At 40.8% G+C, this 26,453-nt stretch overlaps 1 protein-coding gene across 1 annotated transcript in view; it reads left to right on the top strand.

Annotated features, from left to right (window-relative positions):
- The window catches only part of si:dkey-12j5.1 (uncharacterized), a 434,002-nt gene that overhangs the window by 28,164 nt on the left and 379,385 nt on the right, over positions 1-26,453 (top strand). Inside the window, exons 4-7 of the mRNA XM_063042381.1 lie at positions 3,149-3,298; positions 4,191-4,294; positions 21,038-21,161; positions 22,619-22,723. Of these exons, the coding sequence (XP_062898451.1) occupies positions 3,149-3,298; positions 4,191-4,294; positions 21,038-21,161; positions 22,619-22,723 (483 nt within the window). The remainder of the gene's footprint in view (positions 1-3,148; positions 3,299-4,190; positions 4,295-21,037; positions 21,162-22,618; positions 22,724-26,453) is intronic.

Below are 26,453 nucleotides of genomic sequence, written 5' to 3'. Positions count from 1 at the left end.
TGGAGTACAGTTAAGTCAATCGTCAAGAAATGGAAAGAATATGGCACAGCTGTAACTCTGACAAGAGAAGGCCTCCTCAAAAACTGAGTGACCGTGCAAGGGGACTAGTGCGGGAGGCCACCGAGAGACCTCTGACAACTCTGGAGAAGCTACAAGCTTCAGTGGCTGAGATGGGAGAGATTGCACATACAACAACTGTTGTCCTGGTTCTTCACCAGTCGCATCTTTATGGGAGAATGGCAAAGAGAAAGCCACTGTTGGGGGAGACAATCTCAGATGAAATCTCAGCTGGAGTTTGCCAGAAGGCATGGGATACTCTGAAGTCAGCTGGAAGAAGGCTGTATGGTCTGATGAAACCAAAATTGAGCTTTTGGGCCATCAGACTAAACCAGTGGTCCCCAACCACCGGGCCGCAGACTGGTACCAGGCCGCAAAGCGTGTGTGACCAGGCCACAGGCCGCAAGCCGCGAGGAAACGATATGATTTGGCGATATGAAATGATACGAGTCAGCTGCACCTTTCCTCCCTGTCACGCCCACTGTTGAACTTTAACGCACACGAGGTCATCAGTGACCCAAGACATGCAAAGGAATTGGTTTGTGACCTATTTGTGAATGTTTCCGGTGAATCTTCCATGTCAGCGCGGGAAAAAGATCAACACCGTGAGCTTGCAAATGACGGTGGGCTGAAAAGTATGTTTGACATAACATCTCTGCCGGCATTCTGGATCAAAGTCAAGGCTGAATATCCTGAGATAGCCACGAAAGCGCTGAAAACGCTGCTTCCATTTCCAACATCATATCGTTGCGAAACAGATTTTTCTGCAATGAATGCAACGAAAACTAAATTGCGGAATAGACTGGACATAAGGAACCCCCTTCGAGTATTGCTGTCTCCCATCACCCCACGATAGGACCGTCTTGTTGCAGGGAAACAAGCCCGGGGCTCCCACTGACTCAGTGATATTGGTGTGTTGCAATGATTTTATATGTTCATATGAGGAAAATATGCGCTGTGTGTTTAATGTCCAAACTTTACTTAAAATGTTATGATGCTATTGACTTATAAGTGACTTATAATTCAGTTGTCCCCAACCTCCGGGCTGCGAAGAATGCAGTGGTAGCCGGAATGCACCCAGCACATCTTTAAGAAAAAAGCCGAAATAAACAAGCTAATTGATGAGGTGCCACCCGGCACGTAAATGTTGGCCCAGATCAGAGGTGATTGCCGATTGCGTCACCTCTGATCTGGGCCAACATTTACGTGCTGGGCAGCACCTAATCAATTAGCTTGTTTTTTTTTTCAGCTTTTTTTAAAAGACGTGCTGGGTGCATTCTGGCCACCACTGTACTGCTGCATTCTTCACGGCAATGTATTGGTCCGCGACCCGAGGTTTGGGACCACTGTTATAATTGACTTATCACTATATTCATGCGAGGAAAATATGCGTTGTGTGTTTAATGTTAAATTTGTTAGAAATGAAATTGAGTGTATTAGCCACTTATAAGTGACTTATCACCTATATTCCGGTCGTGATTAACACCTACCCCGCCCCGCAAGAATATTGTCAGTATTAAACCGGTCCGCGGTGCAAAAAATGGTGGGGACCCCTGGACTAAACGGTATGTTTGGTATAAGCCAAACACTGCACATCATCAAAAACACACCATTCCTACCGTGAAGCATGGTAGTGGCTGCATCATGCTGTGGGGATGTTTCACTGTAGCAGGCCCAGGTAGGCTTGTGAAGGTGGAGGGTAAAATGAATGCAGCAAAATACAGGGAAATCCTGGAGGAAAACCTGATGCAGTCAGGTTTTGGCTTGAGAGAGGATTTGTTTCCAGCAAGGCAATGAGCCCAAGCATAAATCCAAAGCTACACAGGAATGGCTTAAAAACAACAAAGTTAATGTCCTAGAGTGGCCAAGTCAGAGTTCAGACCTCAATCCAACAGAAAATTTATGACTGGACTTGAAAAAGGCTGTTCACTCATGATTCCCATGCAATCTGACAGAGCTTGAGCAGTTTTGTAAAGAAGAATGGGGAAAATTGCAGTGTCCAGATATGCAAAGCTGGTAGAGACCTATCCACACAGACTGAAGGCTGTAATTCCTGCCCAAGGTGTATCTCTGATATACTGACTTGAAAGGGGTGAATACTTAAGCAGTCAACTATTTTGTGTTTTATATTTGTAGTTAATTTAGATCACTTTGTAGAGATCTGTTTTCACTTTGATATGAAAGCATATTGATCAGTGTCAAAAAAGCCAAATTAAATCCACTGAGATACAATGTTGTGAAACAATAAAGCATGAAAACTTCCGGGGGGGGGGTGAAAACTTTTTATAAGCACTGTAGCTCATTACCACCTTTTGAAGGGCAATTCAAGATGAGCAGATAAGTGCTGACTTAGTTTTACCCTTCTTGTTTTTTTTTCACTGTTTTAATGGAGGTCGGGATTGAGGACGTGATTTTAAGTTTAACTCTGTTTGGTTTCAAGTTAGCCCATTGCTTTGCTTTGCTTTTAGGTAGTTGCACGGTGGGTTTTTTTTTTGGGGGGTTTTTTTTTCTTTTTTCTTTTTTTTTCCATTGATATATATAAAATCTAGTATACTATTATGTTATCTTGGTTTCTTATGCTTAAATTACATTGTTTGTAGTATTTTCTTTTTGGTATTGTTATCTTTTGGAATTTTATTGTACTTTAACATTGTATTAATGTTTATATGGCTTACCTTTTTTGTATACTTACTCAATAAAAAGATTTAAAAAGAAAAGAAAGAAAGACTTAGTTTGCGAAGCCTTTGTCCTGTGAATGACTAAAATAAATTTACAGATTCCTGTGGAGATACAAGAGACTGCAGAGAATAGAATCTGGACCAATAAATGATTGGTTGGGGAAAATCAGTGGGTTGAGCAGCAGCTGTGGGGAGTTCATTTTGGGCTGGGTTCATCCTTTTGCAAGGTTTCGCCCCAGAACATTAACTAATTCCTTTCCTCTTAGAGATGCTGCTCAGTCCTTTGAGCTCTTCCAGCAGATTGTCTGTTGTTACAGGTTCTTGTGCTGTCTGGGTTTTACTTGTGGCTTTTTGTTGTGGAAGTAATTGAAACTGTACAGTTTTAAAATAATAACTCCTTGACTCTGGTGAAAGCATTTCAAAAAGCTGTTGCTTTGAGCCCTGATGAAGGTTACACTAAATACATGTACCTGGGTCAGATTCATTGTGGGCAAGAAGCAGTACAGTACTTCAAGAAAGGCATTGAACTTCTGATTAAAGACTACCAAAGGCAGAAGGAGATGGTGAGTAGCAATCTTAGACGATTGTTCCAATTATAAGACCAAGTTATGTGTTTGCTTTTGTATGTCTTCATCCAGTGTTGTAAATGTTTTAATTTGAGCCTTTGGTTTGCTATATTATTTTATGTGCTAGATACCTCAATTAAAATTTAGTAATTATCTGAAGCAATAACATAGGGTACAGGTATATCTGGAATAAAGAGGTACTTACAGAGTTTACTTAAACATAGGTGTTGCATAAGTTCATTGTTGCAAACCAAACCAAACCAAACTGATTTGACTAGGTTAGCCCTATTCCAAAGAATAGAATCAGGATATCTGTTTTATTTCCAAATATAATATCTCGCACCTCTATCCTTATTCCTGTTCATGTCTACTTCAACATTCATTTTGCTCTGATCACTTTCCCACATTGCTTGTCCAGTGAGGTATTATTCATTCATCTGGTTTTGTTTCCCAGGATTAGGACTAATGCTGACCCTCCTAGTGGGGCTATCTATTAACTGGCACTAAAAGTACTTTTGGATGCACTTCAAAGAATTCATCCTATCTAATCCTTCCATATCTAGGTAATCCTAAATAATACTGGAGAAGTTGAAATCCCCTATTATTATTACTACAACTATTTCCAGCTACTCTTGCACCTCTCTGTGATGTGACTGTATATCTGCTGTTTGATCTCCTGGTGACTGTTGGGAGAACTGCAGTTTGCTCGTAGCTAAATCATTGCCTTTTTTCCATTACTAATTTGAATCCTCCCTCGCTCCTGCAGCGATGATCTCATTGATCAATAATGGTTTGCCACCTTCTCTTTTGTGATATTGTTTGACACTTTTTTTATAAAACAACATAGGGTGTATTTATAATATATGTTTCTGGCAATGTGTTTGGGCAGGCCACTGAAGCAGCTTCCTTTGATCCTGATAATACTGAAGTGACTCCTCAGAACATCTCCACAGCATTTTGTTCGCTGGCAGAGATCTTCCTTACTGACCTCTGGTAAAGTATTAGAACATTATGACATGAAGGTTTTATTTTCTGGCCAAATTAACTTTATTGTTTTAGTCATCTTTAAATCCGAGCTCAAAAAGATTGCTTTTAACTATTGGAGTTTAGGTGGAAAAATGAGGATTGTATTTTTGTGTAATAGGGAAGAGGGGATGGTGGCAGTATTTGGACTGGTTGATAAATGTTTCTCAAAGGAATTCCAAAGACTTGCAACTTTAGTTGGTGGTGTTATTGGATACTTATTGGTCATTCATGAACTAGGATCTACAATTAACACCAAATAGCCAATCCTCTCATTTAGTTAACCATTTGATTTAATTAACCCTCTGAAAACAAGCAAACACAGTTGAATGAATTTGATGAGTGAGTCCCAGAGAAATTCAGAGTTGGGGAGGAGAGACAGAGGATGAAATTTCCTTGTGGTTTGGGGCAGGAGTTGATTAGGAGCAAGACTAGTTAAGTAATTCAGGGACTCGGGATACAAGCAGCAAATGTATGCAGAAGCTGAGGTCAATGGGTAACTGACCAGAAAACCATTGGACTTGTCCTTGCAAGTTTTCCTGCAGTGGGTGTTTCATACCACGTCAGAGAACCAATACTATGGAGCTGGAAGTAATATCATGTGTAATGGAAAGGGCTGAGGTTTCTGACATTGTGGTTTGGACAAGTAGGATGGCAGGTCTCAGACAGGTTGGTTTAGATGGACCTACAGCCATGGATGTTTTTGAAACTGCTGGAGAATGAATCAAAGTTGAGGGGGCTAAGTTTAAAAATTGGATTTTGTTGTAAAAAATTTAAAGTCAATGCACAATCTATTTTTAATGTATATTGCAGGTGAGTATTTTAGAAATTAATTGATTGCCACTTCCATGGACAACACATCCTTGTATTTGAGAATAAAATAACTTCTTGAGCATTTGGATGTTACAAACTAAGGAAAACAGTTATTCTCAGATTTTGTTTTTCTGAACATGGAGAGATTCTAAAGGAAGCAGGGATATGTATCTGTGTGGTGCCATTCACATCCTAAAGCTGTGAAGACTTCCCAGTCAGTGAGTTACATGTACAGTGCAGCCTGTCTCCCTCTATTCCAGAGAAGCCAGAAGAATCCTTTACCATCTCTCTTTGTAGCTGCAATTTCCCTATCCAGACTACACCCTCATAAAGAACCTCTTCATACCTTTTCTGTAACTGAAGCAATATGCTCTACCTAGCTTGTAACCTAACTAGCTAAGTTAGGTTAAAAACTTTATACAACATAAAAGTGTATCAAGTTTTAGCATGATTGATTGGATCTTGTATTCTGTGCCTTGGTTAATGAGGGAATTGCACTTTATGTAATTTTAATCACATTCATCAACCCGTTCTGTAACCTTTTGAAGATCTCTGGAAATACACTCCAAGGTAGTTCAGATCCTTGATATCCTCTGATTTATTGTACATTCCCTTGTCTTGTACCCTTGCTCCAGGTTGGCTTGTAGTCAACTCAAATCAACACTTGTATAATGGCGTTGGTGTCTTCACGAGAAAAAGACAGTTTTGTCAAGGATTACCAAGAGAGCCAGGAGTTGCAAGTGCAAGGATCTTGTGGACTGGAAGCAGTACCACAGCTTAGGAGGAAATGAAATAGATAGCTGGACCTGAAGATGGAAATTGTTACAGGAAAGTTATGATCTGAAGAACAGTTGAGTGGACAGTGTAAATAATAAGATCCAGTAGCTTGCTGACATTCACTTGCTTGAGTTTGGTCTCAATTTTGCTAAATGTTTTCTGTCCACGTATTTACCTAGATGTCTTTTGAATATTGTTATTTGACCTGCTTTAGCTACTTAATCTGGCAACTCATCCCATACAAGTACTAACCAAGATGTGAAGAGGTTGCCCTTTAGGCTCCTTTGAAATATTTCACCTCTTACTTTAAACCTATGTCTTCTAGTTTTTAGATCTATTTCCTAGGAAAAAGACTACATGCATTCACCCTACCTATGCCCTTCATGATTTTATGTTTCCCCTCAGCATCCTACCCTGCAAGGAATAAGGTCCTATGTTGCTCAACTTCTCCCTATAGCTCTTTGTTCCTATGGTCTCAGCTGCATCTTTATAAATCTTTTCTGCCCTCTTTCCAGTTTAATGATGTATTTCCTAAATCAAAATAGTACACAATGCCAAGTGCGGTCTCACCAACATCTCTTGCAACACCTCAAGGAATTTGTTCGATCCCAGCAGTCTCTACCTGATAAACCAGGGCTCCCTAATCTCTTTCATCTTTGCCCTTCACTATCCAGGGTCCAGTGTTGCCCCCTCTCTTGACAGGTGATCTGCAATCCTCTGCCAAGAGTCAAGGATAGAGTGGAAGTCAGTATCAGCTTAAAGGACTGTGTTGAATACCTCGGTCAACCTTGATGCCATCCCTCAACATTCACACACAGTTTTGATTTAGCCCCAATTTAGCACAAGATTAAAAATGCCATTCAGTTATGTAAAGGTAACAATTCCTTTGAAACAGGAGAAATCCTTGCTGAAGTTCTAAAACAACGTGGATAAACAATTCATGTTCTTCTGTTCAGTGTTTACTTGATCAGTCTAGCATAAATAATGCCTACTGTGATTAGGTACACTCAGGAGAGAAATAGCGCTCTGTATCCATTCATGTCTTTTACTGCCTTGCTCCAATTGAGTTGACCCAATTATTTCACTATCAAATGTTGCTTGGTAAAATGCCACATTATGCTAATGTGATTCAGCTTGCAAGTGCTTCCTGCAGACTTTAAAATAAATCATCTTTACACCGGTATAGATCACATATTGAACAATTATATGAATTCTTCTTTCTGTTGCTTGGAATCCAGTTAGCACAGCTTTGTGAGTGTGCGTTTGTGTGCTCAAGATATAATGAGGCTGTTATCAAAGCAGTGATGCCATTATCTTGGGCAAGCTTTAGTCATGTTTTAATGGCATTAGACACCAGCATGTGACTTCTGTGTTGTAATCGGTATCAATTGTCCTTTCTTCACAAAAACAAATTTATTTAAGCAAGCTTGAGTACTTCTGCAATAGCTCTTGAAAGTGCTTTGTTCCATGCTGAGAATTTCACATTTGTAATTGTTTACCTAATTGTTCTTGCCTTTGTGTTCAGAGAACATTGCCAGAAAGCAGTGTGAAAGGCATCACTTAAGTGTTTTCAGGTGCCACTTCAAATCATGAAATACATGCTCAGGTAAATATTGAGAGAAAACAAAAACATTAAAATGGTGGATAAACATAAGAGGACTGTAATTAACGCAACACACATCGAAGTTGCTGGTGAACTCAGCAGGCCAGGCAGCATCTCTGGGAAGAGGTGCAGTCGACGTTTCAGGCCGAGACCCTTCGTCAGACTAGTTAGACTAGAGATGCTGCCTGGCCTGCTGCGTTCACCAGCAACTTCGATGTGTGTTGCTTGAATTTCCAGAATCTGCAGAATTCCTGTTGTTTGCGTTTTTAAGGACTGTAATTAGGTAGTTAGGTGTTGGACTGACTAGAGACAAAAAGGAAATCTTATGGGTCATAAAGGAAATAGCACAGTTGTAAATGACCTTATGTTATCAGCTAATTACGGAAGTGGAAATCAGAGCATATATAAAGGTTACACTTTGCAGATCACTGTAGGGAGATGTACCCAAAAGATTAGTTCCCTTTCATGAGAAATAGGGGCTCAATTGTAGTGGGATGCATTTAAACCTGGATGGCGCCAGGGCTTTAGCAGAGTGAGTAAATATAATTATCACTTGGGGAGCAGGACTGGAGGTGGGTGGCATGAAATTAAGGCATTTTTAATAATGGTTAAAAAAAACAAATGGAAGGGAAGAGAATAGTTTAATCCTCAGAGGGTATGCTTTAGCCGCTATAAGAAAAAACTAAAAACTAATTTTAACTCATGGGGGTGCAGAAATGTAATGTTATATAGGAAGCTTATGCTTCCTAAGGTTGGAAGAACACAACTGAGAGACAAGGAAATGACACAACATAGAGACTAGGGAATAAAATTTAAGCAAACTATAAAGAAAATTGTGTAAACTGGCACTGGCAGAGGTCTAGGGAATTGGAACAGATATGAAGATCAAAAAGTGACAGAAATGTAAGAATTCTGAATATGGATTATGAAAGGAAACTTGCACAGATATCCCAGATATCAATTATTTTCTCCCCAGCTGATGTTAATTCTAAGTTAGTTATTATTTTAGATTTGAGATTGATTAGCCTACTAACATTTTAAGGGATATGGGCATATGGTTTGGGTTATGTATCAACCAACATTTCACTGATTGGCAGAGCAGGCTTGAGGGAAGAACTTTCTGTTGTGGTTCCTTTTGTATCTTCATATAATTAATTTTGGTAAGAAAAGATTTAAAGTGTACTCACAAAGCATGTGTCTATTCAAAAACTGAATTGAGAGTTGCATTGGAGAATGAAACATTGCTTGTTATGCAGTCATGCGATGTGGAAGTAGGCCTTTCTGTACTCCCCTGCACCAACCATGAGGCACCCATCCACACTGGCGCCGCTTTTCCCTTTTCCAGCTTCATGCTCATGCACCATTGCTGTACCATTTGGTGTTTTGAGTGATTTCACCAATTGGTGAGGGTTAAGTGTTTGGAACTCATAATAGAAATTAAAGTTAGTGCTCATGTTGGCAGATGGAGATTAATTAAATCTAGTCAAGATAGATATGTAGAAAGTGGGTTGTGCCTTAAATTTAAGGGACCTCAAGAAAATAAAACTATACCAATAAAGGAATGGTTTATCTGTATTGTATGCAAGAATTTCCAACATGTTTTGATGAGGTGCACAAAAGAAAGTTTGTTGATTAAAGGGAGATACAAAGGCCAAAGATGATTTTTTTTTGTGCTGGAATGCTGATGTTTGTGTTAATTTTCCTGAGAAATACTGTCATGAAGCATCATTGGGTACCTACAGTGGTTTGTGAAATCCCTTTTTTTTGTTCCCTCTGGGTCCTTTGTGTACATGAAATTGGAATGCATTGAGGTGTCCGGACAAGCACTAACCCAAACAATTTAATGCAAAGCCATTTTTGGAAGTTTCATTGATGTACTTAAATGCACTAAAAAAAATCTATGAAGATTAACTCAGCATGACTTGAAGTGAATCCATCTGCAGGAGTCTTTTGCTAAAAACAAACTGCTGGCAGAACTCAATGGATCAAGCAGCGTCCATGGAGGCAAAGGGGTGGTCGAAGTTTGAGATATGAAATGTAGAGCATCTCTTGACTCCACAAATGCTGCTTGACCTGCTGAGTTCTTCCAGCAGCTTGTCTTTTCTTTGAGATTCCGGCATCTGCTGTATAATGCATCTCTGGGAGTCTGTTGCAATTAGCTTTCAAGGCAGCTCATTCCTGCTTTTAATCCCTTCAACTGACTTGACACCCAAAACTGGATCCATGGCACACATATTTTCTTGCAATAGTTCATCAAGAAAGCAGTTCATTTGACACACAGAGGCAAAGACTTGGTGCACATTAAATTCTGTAGCAGCTAAATCTTGCTTGGCGCTAGGGAATTTAGATGTAATAAAATTTAGACAATATGGTGAACTTGCTTCATATTCTAGGATCTGGTGTATGTTGTGTCTCCGGGTGTTTATTGCTATTTGCTTTCAAGGCAGTTCATTTATGAGGGATCCTCACAAATGACAAATTGGAATGATAAATTTTTAAAAAATGAGCTGCAGGAACAACTCTTTTTTTTGCTCCTGATTCCAGCATTTTGTCTCCATATTGGTTCTGTATTTGAAAACAATACGATCTAAGCTTGTAAATACGAGGAAATCTGCAGATGCTGGAAATTCAAGCAACACACACGAAATGCTGGTGGAACGCAGCAGGCCAGGCAGCACCTATAGGAAGAGGTACAGTCGACGTTTCGGGCCGAGACCCTTCGTCAGGACTAACTGAAAGAAGAGATAGTAAGAGATTTGAAAGTGGGAGGTGGAGGGGGAGATCCGAAATGATAGGAGAAGACAGGAGGGGGAGGGATGGAGCCAAGAACTGGAAAGTTGATTGGCAAGGAGATACAAGGCTGGAGAAGGGAGAGGGTCATGGGATGGGAGGCCTAGGGAGAAAGAAAAGGGGAGGGGAGCATCAGAGGAAGATGTAGTGAGAGGGACAGAGGGAGAAAAGAGAGAGAAAGAAAGGGGAAAAAATAAAGAATAATAAATAAATAAGGGTTAGGGTAAGAAGGGGAGGAGGGGCATTAACGGAAGATCTAAACTTGCATCTGGGAGCGCAGTATTGAGGATATTGGTTGCATTATTTATGGCAGAGGACTGGCTTCAAGTGATGGACTGAGAGAAAAATTGCATGTTTTTATGACTGAAAGACTGTTTACTAGAGGGATTCAACAGGATTCATACCATGGTCCACTTTATTTGTTAGACTAAAATGATTTAAGCCTAAATGTAGGGTAAGCCTGATTTATACTTCTGCGTCAAATCTACGCCGTAGGTACCGCGTACCCTACGCCATAGGGTGACGTGCACCTCTCCAAAAAAGTAACTCGCGCGTCGCGGCAACGCAGACCACAACAACTGTGATAGGTCTGCTTGGTAGCATCACATTTCCTTATATGCATTTCTGGTGGCTTTTCTCCGCCATGTCTGTACACTGATGCAAAGTAAATGGTTGGAGACGATGATCGAAATCGTCAAATCTACCTGCCGACATCCGAAAATATTTGAAATGCATTTCCTCGTCCGTGTCTCTCATGAAGAAACTCAACACAGTGGCATAGAAACCCCACAGCTTACTAATGTTTTGGCGGTGAATTGCAGAGTGACGCAGACACAACAACGCATACTCGCTACGGCGTAGAGCTACGCAGAAGTATAAATCAGGCCTATGGCGTAGCCCATATGCAGAAGTATAAATCAGCCTTAACAAGAAGGGTTGTTGTAGACACTAGCTAGATATGATGGCCTGATCAGTTGGGCAGGAAAATGGCAAATGGAGATTAATTCAGAGAGGTGAAAGGTAAGAAGGCATTTGCTGATGTCTGATGTGCCCAGTGAACGGCTGTGTTATGTAGGGATCAAGGGATCTTAGAGTGAACGCCCACAGATCCTTAAAAGTCCAGGACAGGTTAAGCAGACACATGATATTTCCTTTATTAGTCAAGGCAGAAGAATAGGGAGGTTGTGAAAAAACAAGGTACCAGGCAAGTTAGGCTGTCGTTCGAGTCCATGTAAAGTTCTGATCACAAGATATGATTACACTGATGAGCATGCAGTGCAAATTTTCAAGGAATTTGCCAAGACTGTAAAGTGTAGCTATGAGGCAAAATTAGAGAAGCTGGGTTTTTCTCCTTGGGAAAAGATGAGCTGGGTAGAAAATGCCATATTATCCAAATGTGATGACTTGGCACAGTAAATGAATTATTCATATTGTTGTTTAGTTTTCCAACTTCTGAGTCTTGATTTCAATGTGTTTGTCCACGCAAGTGAATTAAAGTGTTTGATCTTCAACATTAGGTGGTGCTGTGTAGTTTTTATCATGTAATGTGAATAGCATCTTCAGCTACTCTGCAACTGAAATGGCTTTAGTAGTACTCATTTTAGGAGTCTTATTTCCAGAACATTAGAGATGTTCTCCTTCTTCAAAGAACGGGTGTTTCCCTTCCTCCACCATTGAGGCTTTCCTCACCCGCATCTCCTCTATTTCCCAGAGACCTGCCCTCACCCCATCTTCGTGCCGCCTTTTTCAGCGATAGAGTTCCTCTTGTCCTCACCTAACTCACATCAGCTTCTGCATCCAGGATATCATTCTCCACAGCTTCCTCATTCTTCAACAGGACCCTACAGCCAAATATATCTTTATCCTGCTCCCCATTCTCTGCTTTCTGTACGGACCGCTCCCTTGTCCATCCCTCCCCACTAATCTCCCTCCTGGCTCTTATCCCTGCAAGTGGAAGAAGCTCTAGTTTCTTTCCTGTAAGATGGAAACAACGGTCTCCCTGGGTACAAACAAAGGCGTAATTGCTTGTCCTTTACATCTTTTTCACGATCATAAGACACTGCTGGATGTTAATAACATAAAGTACCTTAGGTCGTCCCTGTTAGTGAGTTGCTGGATAGTGGTGGAGCTGGAATTGTTGCAGCCTGCTCCAGGCACCCAGTATAAAAGGTGTTAGAGGCGATGCGTGGAGATGGAATGCGGGCCAACAGCTGTTGCAGGTGTTTGTTGTGGACGTTTTTGTTGTGATCGGAAGACCCTATTGGACATTGATAGTACAGAATACTATGAATCTGACTCACTGATCCGTTGGTGAGACTGATGGAGACTGATGGCTGGGGAGCTGCATGGCCTCGGTTGTGACATGGAGCAGGCCCTTGTGCCTGGGAGTTCCCCCCCCCGTTGTGACTGCCGGTGAAGGAGACACTGAAGTTGGCTGTGTACTGCTGGATTCTGTGCTGGGTCGGGGGCTGGCTCCTCCCATTAGTTCTGCCCTCCTGTGTTCACTCAGTGGAAGACAACGAACTGCATTGGATTTGTCTGCGCTGAGGCAAGTGAAACTGGTCCAGGAGCACAAATGCTGCAGGCCACAGCCATGGAGCCAGTTCAGTGCCGTGGCGAGTGCCGATTGTTGAAGCCCATAGATGCAGTCTGAAGCTCCTTGATCAAATTGCGCAAATAATAAAAAGAAATAGAAAGACACATAAAGTGCAGGGTCCCTGAATGTGAGTCTGGAGCTGCGGAACCTGTCCGGCGCTGAGGCTATTGAAGACCGTCCAGGAGCCCGACAGCTGCAGGCTTACAACAGCTCCTGAACTTGGTGGTGGGGTCCCAAGACTCCTGCACCTCCCACCCGATGGAAGCAACAAGAAGAGAGGGAGACTGGTCCAATGCAGGCAGATGGCACTGAATTTTTTGCTCTCATCCTCTGATTTTAGTCTTGCTCAACGCTTTAATTGGCAAAGATAATGGAGCTGACCATGGGTTTGTGTTCTGCCATCAGGCATCGAATCTGCATCCACCCCCAGCGATGGTTGCCCCCATCGCTCCTGCACTCTGAGAGTCTAGTTCACCCCCCCCCCCCAGGAGATCACAAACTGATGTGCCTGGCTCACGAGTACATTCTTAAAAGGGAAATTACAGGCTGCAGACTATCGATCGCAGTTCAGAAGTATATCTAGAAAATGAAGAGCATCTAGTCGTTTAGTGAGCTTTCTGCAGTACATCGTTGTAGGCTACTGGCGCCATCTTTCCTGAATCTGGAAAGGCAAGGATTGACGGTGAAGAGTTGTTTCTCAAATTTGTGAGCAGTGGTGTGCTTCAGGGATCCTTGTTGGGTCCACCATTGTTTCTCATATTTTAAAAATTTGGATCAGCATGCAGGTGGTATGGTTATTGTCTGTGGATGGCATTAAAATAGGTGATATAGTGGGTAATGAAGAAGTTGTCTAATGTTACAACAGGATCTGGTTCATCTGGGAAAGTGCGCAAAGGAATTTAACTGAGAAAAGTGTAAAGTGATATGTTTTGTTGAAATTAAACCATGGCAGGGTTCTGGGAAGTGTTGTAGAACAGAGACCTCGGAGTGCAAGTACATAGTTGCTTGAAAGAGATGACACAGGTAAACAGGGTGGTAAAGAAGGGATGTGATATGCTTGTCTTCATTTGTCACAGCAGTGCAGGAACTGGGACGTGTTACAATTGTACAACATGTTGGTGAGACTGTATGTGAAAGATGTGATTTTAACTAGAAAGGTTGCAGAAGAGATTCATAAGGCTGTTGCTAGGTCTGGAGGACTTGAAGTATAAGGAGAGGTTAGATCGGCTGGGTCTGTTTCTCCTGGAACAAAGGAGGCTGAGGGATGATGTTACAGAGGTTTATGTAGCCCTAAGGAGGACCTTGTGGCAAGTTTTCCTTGCAAAGGGGAGTGGGTATATAGAACAAGCTGGCAGAGAAGTAGTTAAGGCAGGTACAGGTACACCATTTGAAAGATATTTGGATAGGTTCATGAAAGAAATAATTTTAGGGGATGTAGGCCAAATCTAGGCAAATCGGACTTGCTTTGTCCAGTGTAGTCTGATTAGACCAAAGGACCTGATTCTATGCTGGAAAACTCAATGGCTGTCTTTCCTGCTGTTACTCTGGTAAAGTATATGCGTTTTAGCCAGGAAGTCTAATATCACTCATTGCAACAGTCTCTGGGCTGATAATAACAAAAATGTAAAAAAGGTTTGGACCCAAAATTGAGCCTTGAGTTACCCTGCAAATCATCTCTCAAGGTTTAGAATTTTGAATTCAATTTAAAATTAATAAAAAAAGTTGTTAGCAATAAAGGTGACAGCAATGATATGGCAGTGCAATTAGTTTTTAACTAGAAAAACACTGAATTGCATCAACCTGTGACATCTTAGGTTGAATAATAAATGTTAGCTCTGTCAATGTTGCAGACATCACAAAAGTTAATAAAAAAATGCGAGGAAATTTCTTCAGTGTGCCCCTCATAGTGTGCAGTTAGTCATGGTGTTTAATATTAGAACACAATGTGCATTAAAAAATTACTCAAAGCCGAAGAGTCATTGTTAATTTCAAGGTGATACTTTTACCTTAAATTTTGAGGAGCAGGTGGTGTATATTTAGTACATATTGGCTACAATATAATTGAATATCTGGCAGTAGGTAGATGGGAGTGAATTAGAAGCCAGTTATTACAATTGAAAGATTTTATATGACCCCTGACAGGACAACTGAAACATAAGCAACTTGTAAACAATATACAGGTCCACAATCCCTTATCTGAAATCCAGAAAGCTCTGAAAACCGAAGTCTTTTTCGCCAACAGCTGACGTCACTCAGGTGTGACGTGGCAGCGCGAGCAGAGGCCACCAGACGTCAGTTGTGGCTCAGCGCTCGTACTGGTTACACGTGCATTTTCTGTTCACTGATATTTTGTGTTCGCTGTTGACTTTGTGTTTGATTTCACTGTGAAAATGTCATAAAGAGCTGCAGATACCCCTATGGGTAACAATGAGAAAAAGAGAAGGAAGCATCTTATCATTATCAATATCGCAGAACGTGGAGTTATTGCAGAAGCTTGATCGTGGTGTGTCTGTGTGGTGTCTTACTGAAGAATATGGTGTCGGAACTACTACTGTATATGATTTAAAGAAACAAAGACAAGTTACTGAAGTTTTATAGTGACAGTGACGTTCTACATTTATTCCAATAAGTCAGTTACCATGTGTTTGATTCGGTTTGTTTGAAGCTGTATATTTTTATGTTTTATTGATATTTTTTCTTGTCATTATTCCCTAAACAATACAGTATAACAACTATTTACATTGTATTAGGTATTATAAGTAATCTAGAGATGATTTAAAGTATATGGGAGGATGTGAATAGGTCTGGAGCTCTGCTGGGTCCTAAAGTCCACCGCATTGAGACAGGTTAAATAAGCGACTTGAGCATACGTGTTTTTTGGTATCTGCGTGGTGGTGGGGCCGGGGGGGGGGGTGACCTGGAACCAATAAGGAGGGATTCTGAAATCCGAAAGATTCTGGCCCCAAGGATTTTGGATAAGGGATTGTGGACCTGTATTATGTAATACCGAACAGAGAAGATTATTAATATTTGAAACATCTTTAAATCACAACATAGAGCTGTCTGGTTGAATCATCAGATTCGACAATCAATATGAATCATATGTGCTCAAATCAATAATTTGCAGTTTTTGTAGGTGTAATTTTTTTGTGATACTTTTGTTTGCTTCACTTATTACGGTTCACTAGTGCAAATATATCAGTGCTCTTGCAAAAATGGTCTGTTTTCGTCTTCATCATTTTGAGTTGGGTATTGATTTACTAGTTCAAATTCCCAGACCCTTCCATAGCCCTGCCCTTTCTTGTCCACGTAACCCACCCCTGCACTTGCACCCTTGGACATATCTGCATCAATTGTTTCTGGCCTTCTTATGCTTTCCAGTTTTCTTTCTTTTCGCCACTGCATGTAGTGCCTTTAATTAATTAGGGTCTCTGGATATGACACTCCATTGTAGGTGCTTTATAAAGTTGTGGTGGTATTATGCTGTTGTTATTCCTGTTGCTGATGAAAAAGCTTAATTATTTGTATTGCTTATTTAGTCCTATATTGCTCTCTGAAGAATTGCACTTTTTATTTGAGTAAAGGAAAGGATATGGGGGACTGAAAGAAAAGTAGCAGTTATACATTTTGCAAAGAAATCCTCATCCATGCACATGTTGGGTTTATTGAATTTTAAATAGAGATCAAGTTGGTAAACTTAAGATAGTTGTTATATAGTGTTGAACAGTGTTTATTGCGTAGAAGAAGACTATTCAGCCTAAGATTCCTTCTGGTGTTTGTATGTTCCACAAGACTTCCCATTCCTCCATTAACCCCGTCAAGTTGTCTTTTTCATGTTTCCTTGGGTTTATTTATCCAGATTCTGCATAAGTGTATGTGTGGTAATTGCCTAAACTAATCTACGTATTGTGAGGAATACTATATTGTACTGAATTCTAGATGAACAGATTTTTATATCATTCATTTTATATTTTTTTTTAGAGAACCCGTTACCTAGGTTGTCTAAGACATGTAAACATGTTAGCTGAAACATCTGCAGTGAACTCCATTTAGGATGCCGTCCCCTTGTTTCAACTCCCTTGTCTCCGCTATATCTGTTCTCAGGATGAGGGTTTTTCATTCTAGAAGAAGGAGATGTCCTCATCTTTCAAAGAAAGGGGCTTCCATTCCTCCACCATCAACGCTGCCCTCAACTGCATCTCTTCCATTTCATGCACGTCTACTCTCATCCTCCCACCACGCTACCTGCTACCCCATCAGCCTCCTCGTCCGGCACATAATTCTCCAAAACTTCCGCCACTTCCAATGGCATCTCACCACCAAGCACATCTTTCCCTCCACCTCACTTTCTGCTTTCCGCAGGAATCGCTCCCTACGTGTCTCCCTTGTCCATTCGTCCCTCCCTACTGATCTCCCTCCTGGCTCTTACTCTTGCAAGTGGAACAAGTGCTACACCTGCCCCTACACCTCCTTCCTCTCACTACCGTTCTAAACAGTCATTCCAGCTGAGGTGACATTTCACCTGTGAGTCTGTTGGGGTCATATACTGTGTCCAGTGCTCCCGGTGTGGCCTCCTGCTGAGACCCGATGTAGATCGGGAGATCGCTTCACTGAACACCTACACTCCATCCAGCAGAAAAAGTGGGATCTTCCAGTGGCCACCCATTTTAATTCCACTTCCTATTCCCATTCCCATATGTCCATCCATGACCTCCTCCACTGTCGTGATGAGGCCACACTTAGGTTGGAAGAACAAAACCTTATATTCCACTTGGGTAGCCTCCAAACTGATGGCATGAACATCGACTGCTCTAACTTCCGGTAATGCCCCCCCCCCACCCTTTCCCATCCCCTTTGCCCTCTTTCACCTTGTCTCCTTGCCCATCCATAGTCTCCCTCTGGTGCTCCTTCCCCCTTTCCTTTCTTCCCTTCCGCCCACCTTTTAAATCTACTCTTCACTTTTTTTTCTCCAGTCCTGCCGAAGGGTTTCAGCTCAAAACGTTGTCTATGTCTTTTCCTAGATGCCCAGTCTGCTGAGCTTCTCCAGCATTTCGTGTGTGTTGCTGCGTTTAGGACTGTCAACATTTACCTTTGTTGTTGCTTGGGAGATTAGGCTAGATTAAATTAACTTCATTTGTCATAAGTACATTGAAACAGAGAGTGAAAAGTATCATTTGTATCAATAACCAGCTCAGCCCAAGGATATACTGGGGACAGACCACAAGTGTTGTCCTGCACCTGCGCCCTCCACAATTTACTAATCTGTGCAGGAGGAAACTGTAGTGATCGAAGGAAGAATGTACAGACGGTGGTCAGATTTGAACCCTGATCGCTGGGGCTGTAAAGTGTTACACAAACTGCTAGGCTACTGGGCCGCACCTCTGGAATACTGAATACAGGTCTGGTCCACCTCTTGAAGGATGGACATAAACCTGCAATAGGATTAGTGCAGTGATGGTTTGCCAGGTGAAAAGCTGGCACTCACAGATTTATCACGGTGAAAGAAGTTAAGAAAACTTTCACTCGTTACTGAGAATAAAGGTGATGTGCCTGCTCAATCAAAATTTCTAATCTCTCTCATAGTGGATCACTTCACAGGCTCCAGTGTGGGGCTACTCAATTTTAGACAACTCAAGAGTGTGGTATTGCTTATGATGTGGCAGGACACTAGCATTAGAAAACTGCAGAAGTTAATTCTGGGAAATGTGCACATTGAGTCCATGCCAAGTTATATCTGCTGCAGGAACAAGCAGGGACATTCATTTCAATGCAAAGGAGTAAGAATGAAATAAATGACATGTTTTCATTTAATTGAGTTAATTTAAAATACAGAAGTCTGTGTTTTTGAATGCTGTAGTTTTTTTAGTACTGTCTTTTTTAGCATCAAAAGTATCAGTGTAATCAGATGAAGCTAACTTTTTGTGAAAGGGAAACTAGGTTTGACATATTTGTTAGAAATCTTTGAAGAAGTTGATCCTGCACTGAATAAATGGGAACCAGTGGATCTAGATTTCCAGGAAACATTCGATAGGGTACCATATAAAAGGTTTCTAACATCTCGTGGTGTAGGAGGTAACATATAGGCAGAGATAAAATATTGGCTGGGTAACAAGGAACAGAGCTGGAGATAACTGCTCTTTTTCTGGCTGGCAAGATGTGGTGAGTGGTGTGCTTACAGGGATCAGTACTGGGCATTAACATTTCACAATGTATTTACAGTAAATGACTTGGATGAAGGTACAGGTCGTTAAGTTTATTGATGACACAAAGGTGTTTAGGAAAAGTAAATTGTTGAAATGACATAAGGAGGCCACAGGAAGAAATGGAAATTGGTTAAGTGAGTGAGCAAAGATCTGGCAAATGAAATGTGACATCAGAAAATGTAACATTATTTATGTTGACATGAATAAAAAAAACATTGTGTCTAAATTGTGAAAGATCTAAGATGCAAGGGATCTGAGAGTCCCAGTGCATAATTTGCAAAAGACAAGCGTGGAGGTATGCAAGTTAATTATGAGAACCAGCAGAAAAGGAAATTGGATTAAAAAGGGGAGGTTTTATTTCAGTTGTATTGGGTATTCGCAGCACCACATTTGTAGCACTGTATGATATTTACTTTCTCATTTTAGAAAGAATACTAATCTGTTCAGAGAAGCTTCATTGGATTAATAGCTCAGCGGGTTGTTTTGTAGGGAAATGTTGAACAGGCTGGTCATATCAACTGGAGACTGGAAAAATTAAAATATACTTGAATGAAACAATTTAAACCCTGATGGATTTTCATGAGGTGATTGTGGAGGTGATTGTCCTTGCATTGGAGAATCTGGAACTATCAGTCACTGTTTCAAATTAGGCCCACCAGCATTTCAGTCATAGATGAGGTAACATTTTTTTTCTCTCACAGAAGGCTGTAAGGTTCTAAGACTAAAATAATTAAAGATTAGCTTTAAGTCAAAAACGCAAGTCAAAACGTTGAAACAGTGAAGTGTGTGGTTTGCATCAAGTTAAATCAGCAAGGATTGTGCTGAGCTGCCCACAAGTGTCATCACCGCCTCATCTCATTACTCCTAACCATACATATTTGGAATGTGGGAGGAAACCGGAGCACCAAGAGGAAACCCATGCGGTCACAGGGAGAACGTACAAGCTCCTTACAAAAAGCAGGGGGAATTGAACCCCATTTGGTTCTGGCTGGCACCGTAATAGTGGTACACTAATTGCTATGCCACCATGCCTTAAAAAGACACTTCGAATATTTTTGAGGCAAAGGTAGACATATGATAAGGAGGAGAGGGAAAAGTTATTACGGATAAATGTGAATGTACAGTTAAGGTTACATAATCCTATTAAATCTCTGCTAAGAAATCTGACTTGTGAGAAGAAAGCTTGATGCTGAGCTATAAGTAAAGAAGAAATAGGGAGACATCTTGATAGAAATGGTTTAATCATAATTCAGGATGGAGAGGTCCAGTTTGACAGATTACTGAAGTTCTTTAGGATGTAACAAACACAATGTGTAGAGGGGACTTGGATTTCTAGAAGGTGTTTGATCAGGCGCCCCATAGAAAACAGCCACATAATAAGGATGCCTGGACTGAGGATTGGTTAACCAACAGAAGGCAGAGAGTTTGGATTGATTGGTACTTCTCTGGTTGACAGTGGTGGGTGGAGTGCCACAGGGTGTGGTGCTGGTCCTGCAACTGTTAATAATGTGCATTTGTGATTTGGACAAATGAGCGAGTGTAGCATATGCAAGTTTGCTGATGACATTGAGTTGAAAAGCTGATTGTGCAAAGGTGGTAGGAAATCTGCAGAGATGTATAGATAGGTTAAGTGAGTGGGCAAGGGTCTGGCTAATGGAATACAGTGTTGGCAAATGCAAGGTCATCCACTTTGGAAGGAAAAATAGAAGATTAGATTATTATTTAATTGGCAAAAGGTTACTACATACTGTTGTGTGGAGGAGTTTGGGAGTGCTTGTTTATAAATGCAAATACAGATTCAGTTCAGTTAATGCTCATGACTTTTGTTATGTAATGAGTTGTAATTGTATTATTAACATTGCATTTCAATGAGTAACTGTTGTGAAATTTTTATCTGTATTAAACCAGGTGTACTTTAATTTTTTTCACAGTTCAGAGGAAGATGCTTCAGATAAGTGTCAAGAAGCTTTGGGAAATGCTTTGGCATATGATCCAGAAAACCCTGAAGCCTTGCAGTTGATGGCTAGTTATCTTTTCAGTACTGAACAGCAACAGGTATTGGTAGTTTTGACTGATTTTTAATTTATATTAATTTAATCAATAATTTGTCTTTCAATAGTACTAATATCTTCCTTTTGCACAGTTATTTAGCTAAATTGCAATGCACTATAAAGTTAGAGTCATATGTCACACAAGCAAGCCATTTCGTCCACCAAGTCTGTGCCGAACCAAAATTCACACTAATGCTATTTTTTCTCAACACATTCCCATTAACTCTCTTCCATTCTACCACTCACCTGCACACCAGGGGCAGTTTACTGTGGTCAGATAAGCCACCAGCCTGTATGTGTTTTGTGTTGTGGGAGGAAGGGAACCGAAGCAGCTGGAGGAAATCCATGCAGTTGCAGGCAGAATGTGCATGCACATAGCACCGAAGATCAGGATTGCAAATATTATATTAAAACTCGTCACCGTTAATTAAAAATACTAATATAAAATAAGATTATAAAAATTGTTAAACTTTTAATGGATATCAGCAATCGTATTAAAATAAATTAGATCATCACTTTTGGGGCAAATCTGTCCCTCATTTCTTTCATTCAGGAGCAATGGCTGCACTCAGAACTGAGTCTCATTTTGGAGCAGGTGATCAAATGCACCTAAACTGCAGCTCTGAACTACCAAGCTGCAGTGAGCGGGGTTTAAAAATTGAAGGTGCGCTGAATAGTGGTGATTAGATCCAAGGTGGTTGACCATGGGGTGGTGAACTCAAAGCAGTGAACTCTAACTTCTTAAGTCAGCACCTGCAGCTCTCTGGGCTAGTGAATCCCAAGATTCACAGTCCCCTTTCTTAAAAAAAACACCTCTTCGTCAGAGGACTTAAATGGAAATCCTTTTATTCTGAACTGTGATGCCTGGTTTTAGATTCTCTGGCTAGGGAAACACCTTCAGTATTTACCCAAAGAAATTCTTGAAGTATCTATCCTGTCAAAACCCTCAGAACCTTGCATACTTCAGCAAGGTCACCAGTGATCATATTCCCAGTTGTAAATCATTCTCAGAAGACAATGCTTTCATTTCAGAAATTAGTGTAGTAAATCAAATCTGTAGTGCATGCTTTAAAGAACGAGCCCACAACTGTATTTAATCACTTAAGCACAGTTTATCAAAGCCCTGTGCAGTTGTAGCATCACTTCACTACTTTTGCACTTTCATCCCTACTGCTAAGGATTTTTGGCAGCAGGAAAAAGTAATTCAGCTCCATAAGACGTTCTATCATTTTGCCAATTTGCAGCTGGTCTGTACCTGAATTCTATTCATTTGATTTGGGAATGAATCTCTGTTTACTATAGTGAACTTGTGTGGTAGAAACCATGCAGAGAGAATAAGCATAGACGATGCTCAGTTGATATTTTCAGGGTCCTGTATTCTGAATCAGGAATGATTCATTATTGTCATGACAATTTCCTGGTTGATATGGCACTTCTTAAAACTTTTTTTTGCATTTACAGGAAGGCAAAACATACTTGATGAAAAGCCTTAGACAATGGTTACCCAGTTTTCAGAGAGTAGAGTCTGAACTACCCCATGACAGCAATGATCTGGATCCGTTACAGGTACAGTAATTTGATGTAGTTCTGGTATCTTCCCCTGCCTGTCCACATTTACAATAGCTGTTAATTGAATTATCACAGGCTGTGCAGAAATCCTGATGAGGGATTTTAATACATAGCAAATGATCATTATTCCTCATTCTGTGGTGTAATGATCCTTTATGTAGAAGCTGAAATGAGGATACTCTTCCCTATTGCTCTATCAATTCTGCTTTCCAAATGCAGCTAAATATTTCAGATTTGCTTGGCAAATGTCGTTAAAATGCATTTGAACAACAGTCAATGTGTTTATTATAGAGGTGCAGTGAAAAACCTGTCCTGCATACCATCGATGCAGGTTAATTCATTACAATGAACTGAGACTTCACAAGGTAACAGAGTGTAGAATACAGTGCCTGGTACAGGGAAAGTGTAGTGCAGGTAGACAGTAAAGTACAAGGTCACAACAAGGCAGGTTGTGAGGTCAAAGTCCATCTTATTATACTAGGGAAACCTTCCATAGTCTTAGAACAACGGCATGGACAGAAGCTGTCCTTGAAGCTGGTGGTATGTTCCTGCAGGCTTTTGTATCCTCTGTGTCTTCTGCTTGATGGGAGGGGGAGAAGAAAGAATGTCTAGGTTGGGTGGGTTCTTTGATTATGGTGCCTGCTTTATTTGGTTTAGTGAGAGTCCATGGAGGGGAGGCTGGTTTTCTGATGTGCTGAGCTGTGTCCACAACTCTATAGTTTCTTGTGGTCATGGGCAGAGCAGTTTGCTAAACCAAACCATTAGCGTGTGTGTAAGTGGAGTCAGAGCAGAATCTGGCCATGCAGTCATGAGTGTACAGGGGGTAGAGTAGGGGGCCACAATTGTGACGGAGGTGCTTGTGCTTGTCGTTACTGATTGCAATCTGTTGGTTAGGAAGTCAAGGATCCTCTGCACAAGGAGATGTTGACTCCCAGGTTTAGGAATTTGGAAATAATTTAACTCAGAATTATTCTATTGAAGTTGATTCTGTAGTTGATAAACAGTACTCCAACATAGAGTACTTTACTATCCAGATGCATGGAAATTACCACTCAGCCAATGAGAGTTGGCCAATTCAAATTCAGTCATGAATATTGTGAAGTATTGCTGTGGTCCAGGCTGCTTTAATTCAGGGAAGAAGAGAGATGGAAAGTGACTCTACCCTTCAATCATCACTTTGAAACGTTAGTTATTAGGATTGGTCTGCAGAGTGAATTCATGTCAGGCATTGTATTTCAGTAACATTTAACTTATTTGCAAGGTTTCAGCATTGACCTTAGTGTCTTCCATTGACGAAAGTGATGAACTCAGAGTTGACGGAAGGGTAAGCACGTTGAAAGATGTAAGCTACAAGCACTGCTCTGGTAAAAGTAGTTAATCAATGAGTATGCAGTAAATCATGAACACAAAATTCTGCAGTTGCTGGAAATCATGAGGAACGTATGAAAAATGCTTGAGGAACTCAGTAGGTCAGGCAGCATCTATGGAGAGGAACAAGAATGTGGAGGGAGAACAAGCCAGAACAAGGAGGTGGAGGGAGGGGAAGTAGCGCAAGCTGGCAGGTGATAGATAAATCCAGGTGAGGGGGAAGGTGGGCAGCTGGATGAGAAGGGATGAAGAAAGAAGCTGGGAGGGGGTTGCTCTGTCTGCTCAAAAGACAGGATCTCCTGATGGCTACCCATTTTAATTCGACTTCCCATGTCTATTCTGACATGTCCCTTTCAGAGCGGATTCATTTGTGAGAATGACCAAGGACACATCATGATTTGAAGTCTCATATTAAAATTAATGACAATAGGCAATTCTCGTTTTATTTTAATGACGTAAATCAAGTTTGCAATTAATACCAGATACCAGATATATTCAAGGAAGAACAGTTGCCTGACCATAAGAGGATGAAATAGAAGAAAACAAGAAGCAAAATATAATATATAATGAAGTCAGGAAATAAAAACAGGACTAGCTGGAAATACTCAACTGGTAATCAACGGAGAGGAAACTGGAAATCCAAAGCACCCCACACAAAAAGCTGGAGGAGCTCAGCAGGTCAGGCAGCATCTATGGAAGTGAATAGACAGTCGATGTTTTGGGCTGTGATCCCTCTTCAGGACTGAGAAGGAAAGGGAAAGATGCCAGTATAAAGAGGTGAGGGGAGGGGGAAGAGGCTAGCTGGAAGGTGATAGGTGAAGCCAAGTGGGTGGGAAAGGTCAAGGATTGGAGAAGAAGGAATCTGATAGGAGAGGAGAGTGGACCGTAGGATAAAGGGAAGGAGGAAGGGACCCAGGGAGAAGTAGAGGCAGTTGAGAAGAGGTGGAAGGTATTGGTTTATTATTGTCATAAGTAGCAAGATACATTGAAAAGCTTTAGTTTTGCATGCCATCTAGCTCAACTTGCCATACATAATTACATCAAGGTAATAAAAAGAAAGCAGAATTGCCGAATGAATTGTAAAGTTACAAAGTTCAGTGTAGTTAGTGAAAGTGCAAAGGTCATGTTGGGTTAGATTATGAGGTCAAATGTTCATGAGCTTATATGTTAGCATATGAATGATCAGTTGTGTTGTTGGAATAATCCTGTACGAAAAGCTATTTCCTAATAAGGCTGGCACTGCGTTAATATTACCTCTGGCACTGAGATAACATGAGCTGCAAAGAGACTTACTCCATCTAAAGTGAAATTACCTGCAAGCCATGAGGACTTTATTAGAGTGTCGTAATATTTATTCTTTTTGAAGTGTTTAAACTTGACTCCTTTTGATTAACCATCTTGTAATTGGGGTTGTTTTACAGAGGCTCCATCAGCCACTCACATTTTTAGTCTTTGTTGAAATTGTGTGATTCCTTTCTGTTGTTTGTTTTCTTTCTGGAAGGTAAAGCTTCTCATGGAAAATCATGACATTTGTTTTATATTTTGATTATAAAATACTCTGCTGATTTGAATGCTGAATAGCCCCAGTTTTACATTTTCTCTGCATCCCTAGCCATCTGGGGTACCTTGATGGTTTATCTGCCATATTAATAATCTGTAATCTTGGGCTAAAATTGCGGGACTTGGGTTCAAAACTCGCCATGGCAGCTGTAGAGTTAGACTGAGTGACAACGTGGGAATAGCAATATATTTCTGCATCAGGGTGGTATGTAACTTGAATGAGAATCTGTAGGTTCATGCCTTTGGTTGTAGAAGTTGCTGGTGAGGGAAGTGTTGTTAGGGTAGTTTAGGCAGGAAACTGCAGTGTGATTTGTGGTTGCTGGTGATTTATTGTTGCAATTTACCCCTTCTACCTCAGCATCAGTGCAGTGTGTTAATCTTCCTCCAACACTGTCTTAACCCAAGGGAATTGAGCATGAAAGATGTTTAAATAAATTGCTTCAAGGAAACCAGGTTTATGTGGTTTGTTTAAAGAGCACTGATGATATAAAATTCTGACATGATATGTCCTGATGTGTGGAGGAAAGACTGACTCTGACGTAGAGAAGGCAACCAAAACTTATTCATAATAATTCCAACAGAACATTGGTAAATTGGCTGAGCGACACAGTATGACGTAACATTCTCAAAACTGGTCCCCTGTGATTAGCACTAATTGGGCATCCGCTTAGATAATAGAAATAACGTGGAATCCCCGAGCCTATCAAAATAAACGTAACAAGCTTAAACAGAAAGCACCAGGACACTGCATTACAAAGAGCAAGTCACTTGGAAAAAAAACGCAAGGAACTCTAAATGA

Source organism: Mobula hypostoma, chromosome 3 (genome assembly GCF_963921235.1).
Source record: "Mobula hypostoma chromosome 3, sMobHyp1.1, whole genome shotgun sequence".
Taxonomy (NCBI): Eukaryota; Metazoa; Chordata; class Chondrichthyes; order Myliobatiformes; family Myliobatidae; genus Mobula; species Mobula hypostoma.
The sequence above is the reverse complement of the archived record's forward strand: the minus strand, read 5'-3'. Positions and strand labels throughout refer to the sequence as shown.